The sequence below is a fragment of the Pelecanus crispus genome, chromosome 1 (genome assembly GCF_030463565.1).
Source record: "Pelecanus crispus isolate bPelCri1 chromosome 1, bPelCri1.pri, whole genome shotgun sequence".
Classification (NCBI taxonomy): domain Eukaryota; kingdom Metazoa; phylum Chordata; class Aves; order Pelecaniformes; family Pelecanidae; genus Pelecanus; species Pelecanus crispus.
Genome location: NC_134643.1, coordinates 59,111,623 through 59,131,046, shown reverse-complemented (window position 1 = coordinate 59,131,046; position 19,424 = coordinate 59,111,623). Strand labels below are relative to the sequence as shown.

Sequence of the window (19,424 nt, the reverse complement as noted above, 5' to 3'; positions counted from 1 at the left end):
TGCTTATGCAGGAGTGCAGATGGGGCAAGGCATGAGTTCAGCCTCCTTCTCCCCACCAGCATCATGCTTATGCAGGAGTGCAGATGGGGCAAGGCTACTTTTCCTCTTTGCAAAACATCCCATCTTCCAGCTTAAAGCAATCCGGCTGAGATTCTCATTCCTCTGTATGGTTTCACAGCAACTAACTAGATTTAAAGTTTGGATTCCTTGGCTGTGGGAGTCAAGATCAGAAGGTGAGTCAGCAGCTGTGTACTTCGATCGGCAAACAGACCAGTGTTTGAATTCAAACAAGTTTGTGTTGTCACTTCTAATTTCAGTACCAGCTATGAGAGCAGCAGTTACCAAGTCCAGTGCTGTGCCTGGGGCCTGGAACGTAGGTAAAGAAAGCCACTCTGAAAAAAGGGAGAACTTGGCTGAGGAGTCTGAAAAGGCTGACAGGATTTTATTGAAGTTCAAAATGCAAAAAGGTCATATTGTCTCCCACCCCCTCATTATCCTTCCCATCCAGCATATCATAATGAAGTATCAGGATTCACAGTGACAGCTCCAACCAAACCACAAGACCGTTAGTCCCAGCCATGGCCTCCAGCACCCCAGGGATGAACCCATCTAAAAGCCACGCATATTTCTGGTATCTCAGCTTTGAACATGGAGGTCCACTTAGCCTCTTCACGGACAAGAGGCCAGATATTAGAGAACATGCTGACTCGAAGGTCTCTGAAGAACGCTCCATACTGTGGCTGTTGCATGGTTAAGCTGAATCCTAAGAATGGACACTTCCAAACCAGCAATTCCCAGGCTGTGGGATGGGCATCGCTACTGGCACGCTGTGTCATTTAGGTGTAGCACACAGGTGGGAACTCACATTGCTATCAGGTACGTTCTTGTCACCCTGCTGCTATTCATAGAATCATAGAACCATTTCGGTTGGAAAAGACCTTTAAGATCATCAAGTCCAACCATTAGCCTAACACTACCAAGTCTACCACTAAACCAATTCGTGCCTGACCAACAAGATTTATGGATCCCTGCTCCAAAACAAAGCTATCTACGTCTTTGTTACTAACCGCAGTGGCACAGAAGCAAGAGATTAGCAAGGGCAGTTCCCTGCATCCTTCATAGCTGCATCACGTCAGGCTCCCAGCAGAGGTCATAACTCGTTCCTCATGCTGCACTTAAGGTTCTGGAGCAGCACCTCTCCATGACAAGCAAGACACACAGTATGGGTCAGCTCTCAGTTTGCCACTGCTGAGGCAGCCATAAATCCACCTCCATTCCAGCCCCAATAAGTCAGTTATGGTGGGGTTTTTTGCAAGATGTAGATGTCTGCCTAAAACTGTGCTAGGATTAAGTCACCCCCCCAAACTTTATTCTTGCATCAGGGCAGCTCTGACCTGCTAGCTGTCTACCTGGGTATTTTTTGCAAGTGTTTCACTGTAGTATTTAAGCACTAACTTGCAGCAGTGATTTAAAAACTAGGGCCAGTGAAAGCAGTTAGTCTAGTGATTAAAAGCTTTGTATCCCATTTGCAACCAGACAGATTCTCTGCCTTCTGACTGCAGGTTCTGGGGAAGGTTAGGACTAAGCCTCGGTGCGTGTTTCTCAAGGCAGTATGTTTGCACAGCTGCTAGCATGCAGAATGAAGTGTGTGTTCTTCTCACAGCACAAAGCCTTCTGTTGTCCAAGGCATCCACTTTCTCCCTCACGCAACTGAGTACTGCAGGGGTGGCAAAAGGTGCCTGTTCCAAGCATTTCTGTGATGTTGGCCAGCTGCAGAGTGCATTAGGCAGGGCTGGTGACTGAACATGGCATCAGCCACTACCTACATTGAGCTGAAGTGCTTAGGAGAAGGCAGAGTATCTCTGGAAGGGATATCTTATTCAGCGCCAGCCCATTTGATAAAAAGAGCAGCAGCTCTTTTTTTCCAAAAGTCTCAGCTGCAACACTGTTTGTTGTCTCTGTTGTCCAAAGCCCGCTGCCTCCCCATGAGGCAGCTGTGGCAGCACCCACAGGGACAGTCTGAGCACCACTGGAGAGTGGATCTGGCAGGAACAGCTGCTGGCAGCAATGTTTATTCAGCAATCTGGGAAGCAAGCTTCAGCTTCCTCTTTTTCTCTCTAAGGCTTCTCCTGCTGCATCAGGAAGATGATTTTGAAGCCCACTACCTCTTCTCCATCTTCTGCATCTGCAGGCTGAGTGACGTGAAGCTGGCCAGGAGGTCTGTAACCTCATCCACCTAACAGAATACAGTTGGCCATCAGGCAGAGGAATGCAGTTGTGGAGTTGACCACCAACACAGAAGAAACCCCCATGCAGCAGGGACCACCCTTGCACCAGGACTGCCAGTAATGCCCACGCTGAGCTTATACTAGGACAGGATCCCACAATTGTGTGGGAGGGCTCCTGTCCTCACGATCAAACAAGTCCTAATCTAAGGCAATGGGAGCTTCTCCCCACTCCTCAGGAGGTCGATGCTTGACCTCCACCTCGCGCGATTTAGCCTGTCCTTAAAATAGAAGCGTGTTGCTGCATTACACAGAACTCAACAGTGGTATCAGGGTTGTTTCTGCTAAGCCCGTTTCTAAGGTCCAATCTTTTGTAGAAAAGAACCAAACAGGCCCTGCAACCCTGTGTGGTTGTGCTGATCCTGGCCTTGAAACGCCTGTGCCCTCGGCCCATCTGTTTTTCAGCTTCTCTGCTGAGCTGCCAAGCACAGTGATGCTTTCTGCATTTTGAATTCCAACCGAAAGGAGTACCATGAGTCATCCCGTAACTTGCCCACTTTACCCAACATGAGCAAGAACACTTCCGTAACTGTGTCTTCAATGTCACCTGGCTCATGCACTTGCATTCTCCTAAACACAGAAGTCACAATGCAACTGGGTGATTCACAGTAGCTTAACGCTGCCTACCTGCTCTTTTGTGCTAGTCATCTGTAACCTGGAGCAGAGGTCATCCAGCTGTTCTTTTTGCTCATGCCTCCCCAGTCGCTCCAGGTATTCCCGCAACATCTGGATAATCTGAAACCAACAGGTTTAAGAGGCAAACATCAGACAGCTGCACCAGGCTGGGATGTTCTTACAGGAAAAATTAAATTACGGTTAAATTGCCAAGCACAGCCTTGACACTGCGGTACATGACAGAATACATGACCCACAGAGAAGAACACATGCAAAGCAACCAGAGAGTGCTAACAGCGGCATTAGAGCCCAGTGAGTCACCAGAGGCGTTGACCAGCCACAGATGGAGTAGTCATGATCTCTGTGCCTGGTTTAAGAACAAAGAAGAGAGACAGGCCCAGCTGAAGAAGCGCAAGGTCTAGCCCTGAAAGCACCAAGCTGTTTTTTAGGGCCAGCTAGCTTCCCTCACCACAAGGAGCAGGGACTTCCCACTCCAGCAGGATCCGCTTGTGCACTGAGGATGAAAAGTCTTGTGGCTCCTATATGGCTCCTGAAGCGAGGCCCACACCTTGTGCACTTGTGATGCAGCCCCCTAGGAGACTGCTCTCCTATCCCATGCCTCCAGGTATCGGAGCAGGGCAAACAGTGCTAGGAATGCAGAGTCCCTGCTGGAATGCGTATGCCATGGCTACAGCCCCATGCTGTGGTCCCTCTCCTGCCACAAGGCATCTGTCTTACATGGTGGTTGAAGAAAAGAGAGTGCTCCATACAGCCTGAGAATTAAGACATTCAATGTAACCTTGGCCTACCAGAGCCAAGAGAGGTCCTGCAAAAATTCAGAGTAGTGGTTGGGAAAAAGGAAGGTCTCTGAAAACAGAAGGAAAAAGTCAAACTCCCCCCAGAGCAGCTAAGAGCCTACAGACAGGTATTTAAATAAAGGGTGCAGGTGACTGCCAAGGGCTGCACCATGTTAGCAGATCATGGGTCTGTTTCTTTTACCTGTTTCACTTCAAGGCGTACAGCCTCCAGGCTGTGGGAGAGTCCTTCCTGCAGGATGTTTAGCTTTGATTTAGCGAGGTGCAGTGGGGTTCTGCCAGCTCGATCCAAGGCATCAACTCTGGCCCCTGCAAGATGCGTGAGCAAGGACAGAAAGTGAGGTCTGTCTTCAAGGCATAGTGTCCCTGGGGAGTATCAACAGGGGTGGGGCAGGAAAGGGACAGGCTGTAATTGTTGTAGAGGAAATGTTACCTCCGCGCAGCAACGTGGTGATGACAGGAACATGGTTCGTGCAGGCAGCTGGGGAGGGAAAACACAGGACACAAGACTCAGAGGTACTAGCAAACAACAAAGGAGTTTCTGCTCAAGCATGGAGCTTGCTCCTTCCAAAAGAAAGGGCTCTTTGCCATGGGAAAGAGGAACACCCCACCTGTTAAGGGTAACCTCACGCGCAAGCCTGGATACTCTCTCTAGAACAGATGTCATGCTCCTTGGGGCTGGCAGTGGGAAGAAAATGGATTTTCTCTACCCCTGACCCTTAAACCCTCATGAGGAGTGAAGCTAATGAAATGCAAAAAGTCCCTCCTAGGTCTTTAAAGCTGGGGATGCACACTGTGATGCACAGGAAAGAGGAAGGTGGAGAGGAAAGAAACAGCAAGGCAGCGTTCACCTCACCTCTCTGCATGCAAAGCTCACCTGTGTGGCACTTACCCAAGTGTAAGGGGGTGTTTCCCAGCCCATCTCTCTGGTTTGGGTCAGCCCCATGGTCCAGAAGCAGTTGCACTGGAAACAAGGAAACAGAGCCATGTCAGTCCCTTCCCTTTGCCCCACAGTCAGGCCCACACGGGCCGCAGGTCCATGCGGCAGTCATCAGGCTGCCTTAGGGATGCTCCTGTTCAGCTCATCGACTTCCTCCCAGAAACAGGGGACAGAGGTTTGCGCAGCAATGCAGAAGGACCCGGCACAAAGCCAGGCAGTGCCACTGCCCCTGGGCTCCCTGAGGGGAAGAATTGGGACTAAGAACATCCTTCTGCACCAGTACAGTCCTAGAGCTGGGAGCTGCTGGTCCCCCTTCAGCAGGGGGACACATCAAGCCATGGAGCTGGAGTTCAGCTGACAATTTTGTCACAAAACACAGCAAACAGCAATCCCTGTCACACGCTGAACCAAAACAAAGAGTATCCTTCGAAATCTCTGCCACAGAGAGGTTGGAAGACAGAACTCCCCCTCCCCACTCACCGATGTGATCATTGCCATTGCAGGAGGCAAAGTGCAGGGCTGTCCGGCCTTTGTCGTCCGCGGCACAGGGGTCAGTTCCATCCTCCAAGAGTTGCTGCACTGACAGCGCCAAGGAGGAGAAGAAAGCAGGTAAGCTGAAGGGGCACCTGATCAGAAAGGGGTAATGCTACCTGCTCTTCTGCGGTTAGATACACACTCTGCCAAGCTGCTGAGTCAACTGGGCTTGAACCAGCTCCAGCCAGCATCCTGGCCCAGCAGAACCAGCCTAGGCAGTGTACCCTCCACCCTCTGTCAAAGCCTTCACCAACTTCCATGTACTGCCATAAAAGATAAGCCAATGGCTGTAATGGCTGAGGCTAAGGATCCATCTAGCCAAATTTTCAAGCTCCAAGGACAATCAGCAGCAAATGCCTACAGAGGAGTATAAAAAGATAGCAAGGACGTGGGGCTAACTCTCACAGCCTTTAGTCAGCTGCATCTCAGGCACTTCCCAAGCCAGAATTAGCATCCTGTGCTTACTAGCCCTCCATGGACTTTCTCCATAGATTTATGTGGTCATTTTCTGCATCTGTGTAAACTTTTCACACCAACACGGACCTGCAGCGGGAAGTTTCACCGTGTAACTCCATGCAGTGAGAAAAAACACCTCTTCAAACCTGTTTTGAATATGCCACTTCCTAGATTCATCTGAAACTCCTAGGTTTTGCCATACTAATGGTGGCTACTGATTGGGAAGCAGACAGGAGAGTGCACCAACCTGCCAGGAGCAGTGCAAGTACACCCTTAGGAGATGATGTATTGAAGTGAGCTAGTGAACAGCCCGAGTAGCAATACCATCATCTACTCACACTTGTTTCCCCTGCTCTTCCACTCAGCTACTTCTTCAGTGCCACCACTGGCACTTCTTGTAACCTGAACTACCTCCTTTTCTCAGATAAGAAGGAAAAACCTGCTCACACAGAAAGACAGGAAAACTAGTGTGACTCTTCAGCATTGGGTATAACAAAGGCAAACAGACCAGTAAAGGCTGAAAAGATTAGGGACATAAAAGTAGCATCTACAGCAACATGTGTAAGGGCAACTGTAAGGGCTATTACTCCTCTTGGTTTGAGATTATCCTGATACAGTAATCGGTCGGTAAAATAAAGGTCATTCTGTAGCTGTTAAAAATACTGACAGGTTTGCTATATTTTCAGATCTTTAATAGCATATCCTGCAACAGTCAAGACTGAAACTAGATAGCTCAGACCACTGAAAATCACCATTGGTCTCAGCTTCCAGAGGTTGAATTATAGTCACATTTGAATTTCTTCCTGTATACCCACTGCTTTAAGTGTGGTACAGAAGTGAAAGGAACACCTGAAAAGATGGAAGTGGCATTAACGGGGGATGTTTCATACTCCAGAAGAAAGACAGGGAGAACTGACAATGCCACCAGTGAGAATCATTCATGGGGAACGCTTTACACAGTCCTTCCCTGAAGCCAGTAGGAAATGACATAACCTCTCCCACCTAGTGCCACCACAGGAAACAGCAAAGATTTCTACTTGATGATGAAGAATAACTTCATCATCAGACACTTCCTCAAGTTGCAGAGTACACAAAACACAGCAGGATTGTAAACGGGGGAACCTGTGTATCAAATACAGGTGTAAAACTCTTAAGATGGACTGAAGCCAAGACTTTCATAAAGCCTGATTCTTTCATTCTTCCTCTTGACTTGGTGACTGAAGTCAAGCTTTTCTGTACTTGCAGAGCTCACAGATGAACTTTATCCATCAGTTCATGAAACAAGGTATATTGTTGAGCGAAAGGGTGAAGCACACCAGACAAACCCCCACCCTGATACACTGGGAGTTTCTACGAGTCAAACCAGTTTCCAATTCTGTTCACAGAACGGCCCGATGAACAGTTAGGCCAGCACAGCTGAGGGGACAGTATAGTTTAAGGAGGGACAATGATAAGGGGCAGATAATATATGCCCATATTGCTGCTGGACACTTCATATCAAACCCCACCTAATCTATAGTATATAGAGGTAAAGGAAGTCACAGGCAGGCCATGAGCCTTCTCTGAAGTCACTGTGAGAGGCAGAATCCAGCACTGGTCCTGATTCTGATCTACTGGGTCACACTGTCTCATCACACAGGGTATGGCTTCGATACTCATAACTTTTCCACCTTAGCAAAACACTACTTTCTTGCTGCTTACAATTGGGCAACAGTTACATATGAAAAAAGCTGGAATACTGCAGTGCTGATTTAGCTTGAGGCAGCTGGAAAACTAACACTATGAACCAGATGCAGTGAAAAAGTGAGTATTATAACCAGCCTCACTCTGCTCAGATAACGAACCAAGGCTCCAGAAAAGCAGTTTCTAGTTGTGCAGCATCTAAAGCACCATGTCTGCAAACTATCTACACCCTCCTCCTCCTCTCCTAAAATAAAGATCCTTGACAAAACTGCCCTTCCAGAAAGGGGTCCCAAGTAGGATTGGCAGAAGTCTTACCTGTGTCCAAGTCGTTGCTATTGGCAGCTTCACGCAGCCTTTTCAGAGCTATGGAGAAAAGAAAGCAATTACTGGGAAGCACAGAGGGAAAAGGAGTGTTTGCCTATCGAGACATCCCACCCTGGCACTCGAGCACAGGTGCAGGGCCCAAAGCATGCTGGTGCTGGCTCAGCCCAGAGAAGGGGAAGCAGATCAAGATGCCAGGTAAGAAGCGCTCTCCTTGTCTCCTCTTGAGGCCGGCCACGGGCCCTCCCACTCCTGACGGGCACCCTCCCCTGGCAGGAGCACGGGTGCCTTCCCAAACCGCCCACCGAGCAGATCCGATCTCCTTCCAGAGGCCCCGCACACGGGAAAGCCGAAGCTTTAGCGGCTCGCCATATCGGAGGCTCTTCACCCCGCCGAGGCCTGGGCGGCTCCCCGCCGTCCCCCGCTCACCGTGGCTCTCCTTGCCCGTAGGCCCCAGCCGGCGGTGGAGGCGGGCGGCCCTGCGCAGGCGGCGGGCCGGGATCTTGCCCGCGGGCTCCTCCCGCTGCCACAGGACGTGCAGGTAGCCGAGAGAGGCGCCCGCCGCCGCCCCCCCCAGCGCCAACCCGGCCCCCAGCTCCGGCTCTGGCTCCGGCCCCGGCCCCGCGTCGGGCGCTGCTGCGGCCCCACCGCCGCCCTCCATCCCCTCACGGACCGGGCCCGGCCGCCGCGCGGGGTGGGGCGGGAAGAGGGGAGGGAGGGTCGTCGCTATAGCAACGGGGCGGGCCGTGTCCTCTCGACCAATCGAAGGCGCTGCACCCCTGTGGGTGCAGCCAATGGCGAGTTAGAGGGAGTGGGTAGAAGGAAGGCGAGGAGAGAGGAGAGGGGGGAGGCGGAGGCGGTGCCCAGGAAGGGCTGAGGGGCAGGCACGCTCTCCAATCAGAGCGGGGGGCGGGCCATAGAGCGCACCAGGCCCATCGCAGCTCTGCAGGCTGAAGACAGACAGTTGTTTCAACCAGTAGAGGCGGCGCAGCCCCGCTCCGCCGCCGCAGCCCTTTCCGGCCCGCCGTCCCGAGCCCCGCCCCTGGTCCCACCCCATCTTCCTGCCCGCGCCGCGCCGGGCTCGCGTTGCCGCCCGGAGTCCTTTCCCTGCCGCGCCGCGCCGCCGCCATGGCCTACCCGGGGGAGGACTACGACAACGAGGTACGGGGCGAGGGTCCCGGGGCGGTGGGGGGGCCCCGGGGGGTCGTGTCCCGGCTGGTGGGGGTGACTCGCTGCCGCCCTCTCTCCACAGGCCGCCTACGACCCCTACGCCTACTCCAACGACTATGACATGCACACGGGTGAGTGCGGGCCTCGGCCGCGCCGCCACGGTGGCCCCTCGGGTGCGCCGGACCAGCTGGCGCCCGGCTGGGTCTGTAGGCCCGGGCCGGGCCGTGCGGCAGCTGCCTCACTGCTCCTCTTTCCCCTCAGGAGACCCGAAGCAAGACCTGGCCTACGAGCGCCAGTACGAGCAGCAGACCTACCAGGTGATCCCCGAAGTGATCAAAAACTTCATTCAGTATTTTCATAAGACGGTGTCGGATCTCATCGACCAGAAGGTGTACGAGCTCCAGGCCAGCCGTGTTTCCAGTGATGTTATTGACCAGAAGGTGTATGAGATCCAGGACATCTACGAAAACAGGTATAAAGCCATCCTTCCTGCAAGGGGGAATCACTGATTAAACTGTGATGAAAGTGCACCCTGCTCTTAAAAGGAAAGGCTGACTGGTACCAGTGTAGTTCCAAACTTGGGCTTTCTCTAAAATACAGCATGAGGTTTGATCTGATTATTGGGGAAAAAACTCAGATATTTCCAGACCGTTAGGCTAACGTAAGTGTAGGTGAGTTGTGACCTGTTTGAAGGAAAATACTAGTCCTGTGCCTAACAGATATGGAGGCAGCAAAAAGTGACCTCAGTGGTGCTGGTTAGGCAGTTCGCAGAAAGCTGTGGGGTGTGATTGTTGTGTCTGTTCCGTACAGATACTCCCACTCCTGCTTGTAGCTGTGTCACCTTGCCATAAATAGGGAAAGTAACAGACACAACTGTTCCATACTTAAGTGATAAATTAAAGACTTTAATTGCTTAGTTTGCAATTCTCATTCTTTGCTTCAACACTGGACTTACTAAAAGGGGATGGTGGTGGTGGTCTACTTTCATCAAGTCCAAAGCTTCTATATTGTGATCTCTAACTCCAGCACTGTCATACTGAGAAATGGTTTCTAATACAACATGCGTGTCTTATCTTTCAGCTGGACAAAGCTGACAGAAAGGTTTTTTAAGAATACCCCATGGCCAGAGGCTGAGGCCATTGCCCCTCAGGTTGGAAATGGTAAGTCTTTTACTTTCTTTTTGCTTGTCAGAGAGAGAAGGAACTAAATCACTTTTGATACATGAGTCAGCAGGTGCACAGTGTTGCTGCTGCCTGAGTCAGTTGTCTTTGTTCACTCTGACAACTCCTTTGGCAGATGCCTGGCAAGAAGTCAAACTTGAACAAAGTATCCTTTTGTGCCTCCCTTTGTTACTGTGGCAGGAGAAGCACCACTGGCATACCCGAGACATCCAGTTTCCTAGGCCTTGCGGCTTGCTAATGTCCAGTTCTGTCGTCTTTTACAGATGCTGTTTTCCTCATCCTATACAAGGAGCTGTATTATAGGCACATCTATGCCAAAGTCAGCGTGAGTGTTTGTCCTGTATCTTCCTGTTGGTTGCATGCTGGCTTCTCTGTGCCATAAAACTTCCCAAATCTTGCTGCTGCCATGGTATCAGTGGCTTCATAATTTCTGCAAGGCAGGATTGGATAGGTTTATGAGCTGTAAGTCAAGTTGCTCTTAGGGAAGCTTAAAATTACTATCTTTTGTTAGTTTAGTAAGGATTTGCTGATTGCTGAAAAGCAAGAAAGACTTGACTGTCTTTCTGAGGCTGGTTAGCTGTCTCCTCAAGCTTGGTTGTAATGAGTGTGCAGGTTTCCCTGGTAGCTTATATGAATCAGAAGACCTGGTCTGAGTTTTCAGGAGACTATTACGTAAAAGTTTGTTACTGACATCAAAAGTAGTGGTTAGTGAGTTAGGGAAGAAGGTGGTGTTGGGAGGTAATTGAATTTTCTTTTTGATAGAGCTGTAATTGCAAGACCTATAGATCAGTTGGTTTTGTGTGTTTCTTTGTGGCTCTTTGTTCTTCAGATTAGCAGGTGGGTGAGAGGGAGTGTCACAAGAGGAAGGTGCATTATTTGTGATTAAAAAAATACATGGGGTCAGAGTGCCTTGTGGAGAGGGAAACATAGGCACCATAAAGGATACAGGAGAAGGACATGGAAGGACTAACGCTCTATAAACAAAATAAACCCCACTTTTTTTTTCCTTAAGCTAATTTGAAGTCACTGAGAAAATCACAGTACTTTTTTGTTCTTTAAGGAAAGAAGCTGAACAGAGGCATGACTTATGGGGTAAATAAGTAATAACTGCAGTTTTGGTGTGGACCAGAAGGTGGAGAAATGGTCTCTTTAAAAAGGCTGCTTGTATTAACCCGAGTGAGGCTTTAACAGGAGAGACTGGTTTCTCAAGCTGTGCTGTTAATGGTTCTCAGACTGCCCTCGAGTGTCTCCAGGTGCAGCAAGGAAGATGATTCTAGGAAGAGAGTGATTCCCTGCTGTGTTTACTGGTCTTTCAAAGTGTTTAGAAATACTGTCCAGAAGCAGAACTGTTGATTTATTAAGGCCTCTCATGAGGGGAGAAGGAAGGAAAGCTGTTGAAGGTAATAGGAAGCTCTTAAGTGTGGACAGCAGAGAGGAGGACAAGGAAGGTTAATGCATCCTGTTCACAGAAGGTTTGCATGCTCGGTCTTCCTGGGAGAAGCTACCTGTACCTGAAAAGCCAGCCCTATTTTATGGAACAATAGTGATACAATTTCAGGTTTTTTGGGTGGTGCTGGTGGGTGTCCTGGTTGAATATTGGCTCTAACATTTCTGAAATAAACCCTCTGCTGCTATGACTATTGACTGTCCTTCATATGCTATTGCCCATAAACTCACTCCTGCTGTGCTTTAGAGTAGACTGTGCTGACTTCTCATTGCAGGGGGGGCCCACGCTGGAGCAGAGATTTGAATCCTATTACAACTACTGCAATCTCTTCAACTACATTCTCAGTGAGTTGCTGCAATTCATTTCTGGTTTGTGAATTTTGGAGAGGGAGAGTGGATGGAGAGGGCAGAGCTGAAGAAAGGGACAGAAGAACTGGAACATGTTTGTTTATAGAGAGATAAGGGAGAAGTAGTCTATGAGCTTTCCATATGTTTGAGTTTGCTGAATGAAGAGCACTTTACATCCATGCATTTAAAACCACAAAAAGCGCAAATAGTTTTCAGTGCTTTCTGAAATACTGTAAAGAATAAAACTTATTTAGCTTTCTGTCTTGCTGAGAATTGCTTCACCTATCTTTATTTAAAAGTAAAATGAAGCTGTAAGCTAGAGAAAACTTGCAGTGTTTCACAACTGCTTACTGTTGTTGACTCCCCTTGGAACAAATTTTAGTGTTAGTGACTCCCTGCCAGACTTCTTGCAGAGAATAGATTGGTTAGGATAAACCCCTACAGTCTGCACGCAGCTTCTGAGAATCACTGCTGCTGAGCAGTCACACTCTAGAGATTAACCCCATACACGCTTGTATTCTTTAAAAGTGAAGGCAGTTGAGGTAGCTGAAGCTACATATCACTGTCCTACTGGAAGCTTCATTCATCTGCTGTTGCATCTCCCATTCCAGGGAAATTCTTGTGTTCTTTACTTTGTCTGTTCCTCCAGTTCTGCCACTGTTCTTGCTCAAGGTATTAAGCCTCTCATCTATTACTTGTGTTCTTCTGCAGATGCTGATGGCCCTGCTCCTCTGGAACTGCCCAACCAGTGGCTCTGGGATATCATTGATGAATTCATATACCAGGTATATGGCTATAAGACTAGGACATTTTGGGGTGGCCTTGCCTCTGTTAGTGCTATAGTTTTCCATTTCCTCCCTCTCTGTGATTTTCATAGCTAGGTTACCATTGAAGGTCAAAAAACTTCCATGAGCACTGTTATTCCTGGGTCACCAGGTAGATGAAGTAGCGGTAAATGTATGGATGTTTAAGTTACAAGGAGCTCTTTGGGGAGTCCTGGACTTCTATTGATATATCTGTTTCAGTTGCTGCTTGCAGGATTTTATTTTTTAACTCACCTTCATTTCTGCCTGATTTGTGCAAAGCAGCCTGACTGAAGTCTGCTATAATCACAGAGACCTTATGAAGTTTTGTATTTCTTGGTCCGTAGGGCCTTTATGCTTGCACTGAGAGATTGCTGACCTGATTTGAAATAGTCTGTGGTCTAAGATCTTGACATTAGAAAATATTTTTCCACTTATTGTTCTGAGTGCAGCAATACAGATCTCAAATGCTATTGGTTTTTCTCTGTAGATTCCTTTCTCTGTAACTTTTTATTATAGAGCTGCCTGGAATTCCTTAAGTGCAGTCTTGTGAAGCTTGAGAACGAAAAAGGATGTGTGCATTTATAGAAAAAGATGTGTGTGTATGCAAACACATCTTACGACTTGCTCATTCTCTTTGCTACCTGTTCAGACAGCAAATTTGTGTTTAGTTGCCTGTCCTAATTGTCTGAGATCATTCTCTGCTTCGTTCTGTCTTTTGGCCTTTTCCCTCTGCACTGTATCATTTTTTTACCTAGGTGCTTTAAAGGTGGTAGAATTTGCCATTTCAATTGCCAGATGATCTCAGATGACTCTTTTTTCATGTGACTTTTAGCTTATTGTAATGCATTTGTGTGATCAACTTGTAAGTTTAGTGCGCTTAGCTGAACATCTCCAAACTAGCTTCTCATCATTGAATCTGTGCTTTTTCCTGTAGTTCCAGTCTTTCAGCCAATACCGCTGCAAGACAGCCAAGAAGTCTGAAGAGGAAATTGATTTCCTTCGTTCCAACCCCAAGATCTGGAACGTCCACAGTGTCCTTAATGTGCTGCACTCTCTGGTGGACAAATCCAACATCAACCGGCAGCTGGAGGTCTACACAAGTGGAGGTGAGCTAGCTGGTGGTGCCAAGCAAGACAGGTGTCTGTGCCGCCTTGCTTGCTTTGGGAGCTGGATCAAACCCTTAATCAGCGGATGGATTGACTAGGAACAGGTCCCGTTGGCCTTATGTGAGAAGTGCCAGTGATTACACTTGGTCTTGCTCCCTTTGCTTGTAAACTTAGAGGTGTTGAAAGGGGAGCTGGCTTTCTTGGAGGAAAGCATCGTGGTTCTTTTTTCTCCTAGGTGACCCTGAAAGCGTGGCCGGTGAATATGGTCGCCACTCCCTCTACAAGATGCTGGGCTATTTCAGCCTGGTTGGGCTGCTGCGTCTGCACTCTCTGCTGGGGGATTACTACCAAGCAATCAAGGTTCTGGAGAACATCGAGCTCAACAAGAAGGTAATACAACATGTTTTAAGCCCTCCATTGCAGTTTTCCAAATGCCTCTGTTCAAACATGCTGGTGAAAGATTGCCATAATGAATCTTCCAGCTGAGGAGCTGTTTGTAGCTGTTGTAGTTGTCAGGAGTTTGTAGTTGAACACAGCTGGAGCTTTGGCATTAAATTAAGCCATATGATAATGCCTGATGCTGTTGCAGCACAAATGCCTAGTTTTTTAGGAGGTTTGCTGTGTTGTGCAAGGCAATGTTGTTATAGGGAATATTATTTGAACTGTAAGCGGTAGCACAGTGGTAGCTAGCTGAATACATTGTTCCCACCTTGGTCAATGGCTCATTCTTTTATTTTTGACTCTTTGTTCTCACTGTGCCCACTCTCACCTTGCATGTTTTTGCCCCGGAATTGGGTGCTGCTTATGGTAACAGTGGCTAACAAAAGTCCAGCTCAACATGGGCTTGGCCCAAGGCTTGGCACAGATCTATGTGTGTGCTGTCTGGCACAGGATGTGGAGTGAAATAGGGGAAAAGGGAACTGAGCAAAGCGATATTATGCACAGTGCAAGAGTCCTCTGCTTGCAGGAAGCTGAAACTGGAAAATGTAGGAAATGGGATGATCTAATAAACAGTGAAGAAGCTGCTGCAGGGATGGGTGGGAGGTGAAGTATCCTGAATTAACCCTCTCCTTTCTATATTTGGGATGGGAGTGAAAGCAGATGTGGCTGGATTCTGGGTAACGAGCTGTTTGGATCAAAGGTGGTTGTCTCTCTGCTAATGTAGCTTGTTGATCCTTCCTTCTCAGAGCATGTATTCCCGGGTGCCTGAGTGCCAGGTGACCACCTATTACTATGTGGGCTTCGCATACCTTATGATGCGGCGTTACCAGGATGCCATCCGTGTCTTTGCCAACATCCTCCTCTACATCCAGAGGACCAAGAGCATGTTTCAGAGGACGACCTACAAGTATGAGATGGTAAGAGACAGAATAGGTCTAGACTTCTCAAAACAAAAAGCTGCTGTCTTCTTTCCTGCCCCTCCTCTGTCACCTGATAACCTATATATATATAAAAGAATAGTCCTACATATATAAGAATAGTCCAGCCTTATTTTCCTGGATTATGCTGGTGATGGTGACTGGGGATCCTTTGAACTCCTTTGCCATGTGTGACAATATTTCCTCTTAGCTGTGTTGCTAGTTCCTTTGGTTGTTCACCATACAGATGCTGCAGCTCCATCTGCAGTCTCCCTCTAGGCAGTGTTGTTAATGAATATCAGCTGCTAATGATATTCTTGTCGATGCTTCTTCAAACTCAGTCGTGTTCCTAGTCCAGTCCTGCATTTCAGGTTACTGCCATTGTCGGATGTGTTTCCATTATCAGATAATCATTCACAGACTGTTTTAATGCAGCATGGCTGAAACAAAGCTCCTTTCTCTTTCCACCTAAGCTGTCTCTGGTGCCTGTTTTACCCCCTGCTGCTGCTGTCTCCTTTTCATCCTTATGATTCATTTCTAACTCTTTGTGTAGCCAAATCCTGCTGTTCTTTATTCCATGACACTTCAAAAATTTGGTATGTCTGTTTCAGCCACACAGCTGTCCGTTTCATCCCACACTCAGATAAATCTTCCTTCTCAGTCTTTTCTTCACTGGCCTCACTGATAACTGTCCCTTGCCAGGAGATGGTTGTTAAACTATCTGCCTTCCCTTCTCCTCTGCACTTTTTTTGCACCAAAACAATCAAACCTACTTCTGGCCATCCAGGTTCTGTATGGCTCTGGATACATTCATTCTGTACCTTCCTCTTGTCCGGCCCTCCTTTTCACTGATGGGAGCCTTGATAAGGCATTCATCTATCTGCTTTGCCCAGAGGCACTGCTGCTTTGTGCTGTCCCCCTTGAGTATTAGGACCATCAGTGCTCTGGGTGAAGTGTCTGTCTCTGAAAAACGCAGCTCCCAGCTCCCTCTGGCATCATAAAGCCTGAGTACATTGACGAGCTAACAGGTTCTCCTTTCTGCCTCAGATTAACAAGCAGAATGAGCAGATGCATGCACTCCTGGCCATCGCCCTCACCATGTACCCCATGCGCATAGATGAGAGCATCCACCTGCAGCTGCGAGAGAAATACGGGGATAAGATGCTGCGCATGCAGAAGGGTGACGCACAAGTCTATGAGGAACTCTTCAGTTACGCTTGCCCCAAGTTCCTTTCCCCCGTGGTGCCCAATTACGACAATGTGCACCCCAACTACCATAAGGAGCCCTTCCTGCAGCAGCTTAAGGTCTTTGCTGATGAGGTTCAGCAGCAGGCCCAGCTCTCCACCATCCGTAGCTTCCTCAAGCTCTACACCACCATGCCCGTGGCAAAGCTGGCTGGCTTCTTAGACCTCACGGAGCAGGAGTTTCGTATCCAGCTGCTCGTCTTCAAGCACAAGATGAAGAATCTGGTATGGACCAGTGGCATATCTGCTCTGGATGGGGAGTTCCAGTCTGCCTCTGAGGTCGACTTCTATATCGACAAGGTTGGTATCTGCCCCTTGCTGGCTAGGAAATTCCTTCACCCAGGAAATTCTGGAAGTGGCAGCACCTGGTTTTTCTCCAGTCTGTGGGAAACATCCCTTCCTTCTTTGCCATGTGAAGCGCTTGGCTGCCCACAGTGAAGCTGTAGCCCTGCTTAGTACAAGTGTCAGTGGATGAACAGTGATGCAATATCGCAGGCAGCTTTGACAGTTATCGTACCCAGAAGACAAAGGTCCTAAATGTCCTCCCCAGGACAGAGGGAACTGTTTGTCAGTGTTCTCGGGAGGTGACAGCTGGGTGACAGATAGTGCTGTCAGTGTGTCAGGTGAGATTGTCAGCCTTGTAGGTCTCCCCCACATCTCTCCTTTGCCTGACAAAGCAGGGATCTTGCTTGTTCATGTTACAGGTCCATTTTTCACTGGAGCAGCATTTAGCCCTGTCTGCTCTAGGAGTCATCTAAACACAAGAAATGGTCCTTTCACCATCCTATCCTTGGTGCTCCAGGCAGTAGGAAGTGCTGGGAAGCATCTTTTAGGACTCATTTTTTGAAGAAGATAGCATTTGGTTTCTTGCTAGGAAGGAGACCAGATTGCTCCTTGCTCTTGGTCCTTAGAGCAGATCTCTTCCTGCAAGGTCTCATGCTTTGTCTTCCCTGTTTACCTGAACCAGACTGACTTGTGTCTGACTGACTGGCATTGCAGCCTAGCTCTCCTGGTAGATAGCATGACTCTTAGCTGCTGGTAGAAGGATGCAAGGCGTGAATCAGGGTTGGGACTGTCAAAGTGCTGCAAAGAGAGATGAAAATAGGCAGAGAGTGCAAGAATGTGGGAAGTGAATACAATGTGAATTTGGGACCCATCCCAGGCAAAGGTACAGGGAAGGCAGCCCACAGAGAACTGGATGGTTGCTGTGGGACTAGCACAGGTCAGGTATGTGTGGTGCTGAACCAGGGCTGGAGTGAAGCCACTTTGGTTGCTCCTCCCATTTGACAGTGCTTGCTGTCTCCCTGCTGGTGCAGTCCTGTTCCTGACCTCATGCTGTTCCCTCCCCAGGACATGATCCACATTGCGGACACAAAGGTTGCTCGACGCTATGGGGACTTCTTCATCCGCCAGATCCACAAGTTTGAGGAGGTGAGGTCTGGGCAGGAGAGCTGCGTATCTCTGTAGGAAAAGTGGGGCAAGCATTGGGCTGTGCAGGGCCTGGAGGAGGCATGCTTGGTGAGACAGCTGTGTGCTGCCTTGCTGGGGTGAGCCCCAGCTCTGTGAGGCACTGGGCAAAGGCAGGTGGTTTAAGCAACAGCTGCTGGCCTTTGAGGAATGGTATGTTTTTGTCTGAGAAGTGCTCATTCAGTTGAATCACAGTGGAAAAGGAGGAGGGGTTTACTGTGTAAGTGTGCTGACTCCATTGTCCCTAGACAATTACGGTGTTCCTATCAGTAACACAACCAAAATCATATCTGTACACTCCTAACTACAGCTCTAGAAAGTGTCCTCAAAGATTTCTGGAGCACAGATGACTTCAGCATTGTGCTCAGCCAGGAGGTGACATTCTGTCAGTGCTCCACTCTCCTGACAGAGGCTGCTGTGCACTGGAAACTTGGGCAGCAAAATCCTGAGATGTGGGGACTTGAGCAATACAGGGTTGTGATACCATTGCTAGAAGTTTGCACTCTTTCTTCTCCCCACGTCTTCCTTTGCTGTCTTGGAGAGGAGGAGGGAGTTTTACTAGTTCCCCTTCTACTTGGCACACTGCCTGCACTTGCACGAGAGCTCTTTTTGTCAGTGAGTTGGAGAGGAAGGAGTAGAGGCATTGAATAGAGGCTGCTGAGGGGAACAGTAGTGTAGGTCAATCACTATGTATTTTTCTGACCTTTTCTTCCTCTAATTCCAGCTGAATCGAACCCTGAAGAAGATGGGCCAAAGACCCTAAAACTTCTGTGGATGCAGTGATCGGCTTGAGCAGAGAAGTGTGTGGGAGAGATTGTTCTCTTTGTGGTGAGGGAGGGGAGCTCAGGGTTCTGGCATTTCTGGAATCTCCTGTGACTCTGAAGGTTTTTTTGTACTTAAATAAGCAGGCTCATTTGGCTCAAACTATCCTACCAAGGACAAGACATCTAATAAATTAGTGGAATTTTCCTGGTGAGCATTCAGTATCTGATGTAGTCATTTATTTTTCCTTCATGGAGGAATATAATTGCATCTGGAGACATGGGCAGCTGCTGTTCGTTTGTGCTCTCTTTGGTCCATGCTGTGGCAGGTAAAAGTGGGGAGCAGATCCCTTTCCATGCTCTGTAAAGACACTGCACACGGTGAACAGGGACGGCTGCGGAACTGATTAACAGGGAGAAAATTAGCTGTTCCACAGTGTTTCCACAGGATATGGAAAGAGATGCAAGCTAATATTATTCCTTTTAGCTCTTGCCCCACACATTGAATAAACCTGAGTTGTAGTTGCTTTCCTAGAAGGTTGCATATTTGCCACCCCTCTTTTTTTTCAGTTGCTATGAAGTAGAAATGCTCCAAAGTGGACTGACATGTTTTTAAAGGAAGAGGGAGGATTTTTGTAAACATTCAACCATTAACTTTGGTCATCTGATGAGATGTCCTTGTTGAAGGTTGCGTTTTATTTCAGCACAATTGATGCCCAAGTCCTGGCCCTTAATTTAATGGAGTTCAGTTTCTCCAGAGAACTCCCTGAGGGCATTCAATTTATTAAAACCCTTTAAATGCTAATTTTCCCAGCTCTCCAGCCACTTTGGATTCTTCAAGGTAAACTTGCAGTGCCTTGAAAGAGAAAAAACAGTTGAAAACTAGC

At 48.4% G+C, this 19,424-nt stretch overlaps 2 protein-coding genes across 3 annotated transcripts; one reads left to right on the top strand and one right to left on the bottom strand.

The window, feature by feature from the left end:
- Positions 1-419: 419 nt before the first annotated feature.
- On the bottom strand, positions 420-8,310 carry ANKRD54 (ankyrin repeat domain 54). The gene is made up of 8 exons (XM_075713585.1): positions 8,079-8,310; positions 7,644-7,691; positions 5,136-5,234; positions 4,608-4,679; positions 4,149-4,196; positions 3,900-4,024; positions 2,913-3,020; positions 420-2,236 (listed from the first exon to the last, which is right to left on the bottom strand). The coding sequence occupies exons 1-8, from the start codon at positions 8,308-8,310 to the stop codon at positions 2,162-2,164; spliced, it is 807 nt and encodes a 268-aa protein (XP_075569700.1). The 3' UTR covers positions 420-2,161.
- Positions 8,311-8,748: 438 nt separating this feature from the next.
- On the top strand, positions 8,749-18,755 carry EIF3L (eukaryotic translation initiation factor 3 subunit L). 2 transcript variants are annotated; one of them, XM_075710672.1, is made up of 13 exons: positions 8,749-8,810; positions 8,902-8,950; positions 9,081-9,291; positions 9,900-9,979; positions 10,264-10,325; positions 11,722-11,791; positions 12,506-12,579; positions 13,535-13,706; positions 13,942-14,096; positions 14,894-15,064; positions 16,112-16,609; positions 17,660-17,740; positions 18,501-18,755. In XM_075710672.1, exons 1-13 carry the CDS (start codon positions 8,778-8,780, stop codon positions 18,537-18,539), a joined length of 1,695 nt encoding a protein of 564 aa, XP_075566787.1. In that variant the 5' UTR covers positions 8,749-8,777; the 3' UTR covers positions 18,540-18,755. The 2 variants fall into 2 exon arrangements, with proteins under 2 accessions (XP_075566787.1, XP_075566793.1); XM_075710678.1 differs by lacking the exons at positions 11,722-11,791; positions 12,506-12,579.
- The last annotated feature ends 669 nt before the right edge of the window (positions 18,756-19,424 follow it).